The sequence below is a fragment of the Cyprinodon variegatus genome, unplaced genomic scaffold (genome assembly GCF_000732505.1).
Source record: "Cyprinodon variegatus isolate N-32 unplaced genomic scaffold, C_variegatus-1.0 Scaffold743, whole genome shotgun sequence".
Classification (NCBI taxonomy): domain Eukaryota; kingdom Metazoa; phylum Chordata; class Actinopteri; order Cyprinodontiformes; family Cyprinodontidae; genus Cyprinodon; species Cyprinodon variegatus.
The window spans coordinates 296,053-297,983 of NW_015151196.1; the positions used below are offsets into that span (position 1 = coordinate 296,053).

At 35.8% G+C, this 1,931-nt stretch overlaps 1 protein-coding gene across 1 annotated transcript in view; it reads right to left on the bottom strand.

Moving 5' to 3' along the window:
• The window catches only part of ythdc1 (YTH domain containing 1), a 16,537-nt gene extending 15,495 nt beyond the window's left edge, over window positions 1-1,042 (bottom strand). The window contains exon 1 of the mRNA XM_015395493.1: window positions 847-1,042. Coding sequence (XP_015250979.1) covers window positions 847-874 — 28 coding nt within the window. The 5' untranslated portion in view covers window positions 875-1,042. The remainder of the gene's footprint in view (window positions 1-846) is intronic.
• Between the last annotated feature and the right edge of the window lie 889 nt (window positions 1,043-1,931).

Genomic DNA, 1,931 nt, shown 5'->3' on the forward strand with positions numbered 1-1,931 from the left:
CAACAGATTTTTAGACAGGATTTTTTTTCAAAATAGAAAACTTCTTAATTTTGGGACAATATGGTCTGATAAACAGTACATTTTTAAGCCAGAATGATTTGACATTTAAATATTAGTTCCCTACAACTTTAAAGGTTAAATCTTGCCAGGAGGATTCATAATATGTTAAAAATGAAAGCTTTGTTTCCATCTGTAAATTCTGATTTATATTTCTTTCAGGAGTCTCATTCAACTGTTACTGATGTGAATTTTTTAGAAATCCCAAATGGGGGATTTTTCTCATGGTTCCGAGCATTCTGCAAGAGTTATGACATGAAAACAGATGTAAATAGGGAAAAAAGTCCGTCTATATTAGCTGCTATTTTTATTTTCAAATTGCGATGCTTGGTTCCGTTTTAACTTTATGCGCAGTCTCCAGCATACACTAAAAAACAAAATCAAAACGACCCCAATATAAAGTATTCTCCGTCTAAAAAGCAGCTGATTGAGATTATTAATCAACTTTATCACAGTTAATCAAGGATCTCAGCTAATCTTAATAATTTTAAACAGGAAAGATAATTATTAATTTGTAAACAGTCGACTATGGATCAAACGAGTTGGTCAATAATCTGGAACAAAGACGTGGCAGCGTTAGCATTAGCTGCTAGCCGTTTCCTTAGTGGCTAGCAGCTTTAGCTTCGCGAGTGTTAAACATCAGATTATTAACAGAAATATATCAGATATACATGTCCAATATCTCTTGGGTATTTTGTAGGTTTCTGTTTTTTTTTTTTTTTCTTTTCCAAGCAGGTATTGTCAACAAATACGTCATTGTTGTTGCAATGCTAAGAGCTAGCGGCCCACCTTTGTCCTCGCGCCGGTCGGCCGCCATGACGGGGACTGTGACGTCCTGCTCTCTCCGGCGCTGGAAACTGAGGGACCGCCTGACTTTACCGGGATTAAACAAGACAACCCAGCGGGATGACCAGTGAAACCACCGGAGGGACCGAATGGCGGCCTGTGTCTGTAGCTGGAGCTTCTTTTTTTTTTTTGCTTCTTCTTCTGGGGTGTAAAATATCCACACGGCGAACTGGCGCCACCTACCGGTAAAGATGGAGAATCGGGTCAGAAACGCAACAAGTAAATATGATGAAATCTTTCATTTGTAGATAGAACCAAACCCATTTCCAGGTCACCACTTTTGGCTGAATTAATCTTTTAATTTTCATATTTTCCTCAAAAATAGAGGACCTGTTCTTTCCTTTGATCTTTCTCTTTCTGAAGTATTAACATCAAATCCAGTCTAGAGCTTTGCAGTTATATTTGCAGGGGCGGATTTAGGGAAAGTCTGAAATAAAACTCGATCAGGCTATTTCTGTCCATCACGTTTTATTCCTTTGGAAAGGTGCGCTGTGTGTAGAAAGATTGTGCTTTAATATTTTGTGCACACGTTATAGTCTAGCCAAAAATTTGTATTTCTTTGGAAAAAAAAAAAATTGTGGGAACAAATGAACAAATTTATATTTTTTGGGAACAAATTTTCAGTTTGTGTGAACAAATTAGTATTTACTGGGAACAAATTAATATTTTGTGGGAAACTATTAATATTCTGTGGGAACAAATTTTCCTTTTGTGTGAACAAACTAGTATTTATTATATACACGTTATATATATCGTCTGGCGACAAAAATTATAAAAAAAATTAACATTTTGTGTGAACAAATTAGTATTTATTGGGAACAAATTAATATTTTATGGGAACAAATGAATATTTTGTGCTAACAAACTAGTATCTATTAGGAACAAAGTAATATTTTGTTGGAACAAATTATCATTTTGTGTGCTCGCTGTATCTCTTTTTCTCTCATGTCATTTCTGGGGCTCCGTAGCTTTCAGAGCTTTTTGTTGCGACAAACACCAGATACAGCACTGGGACTTGATCAACAGCC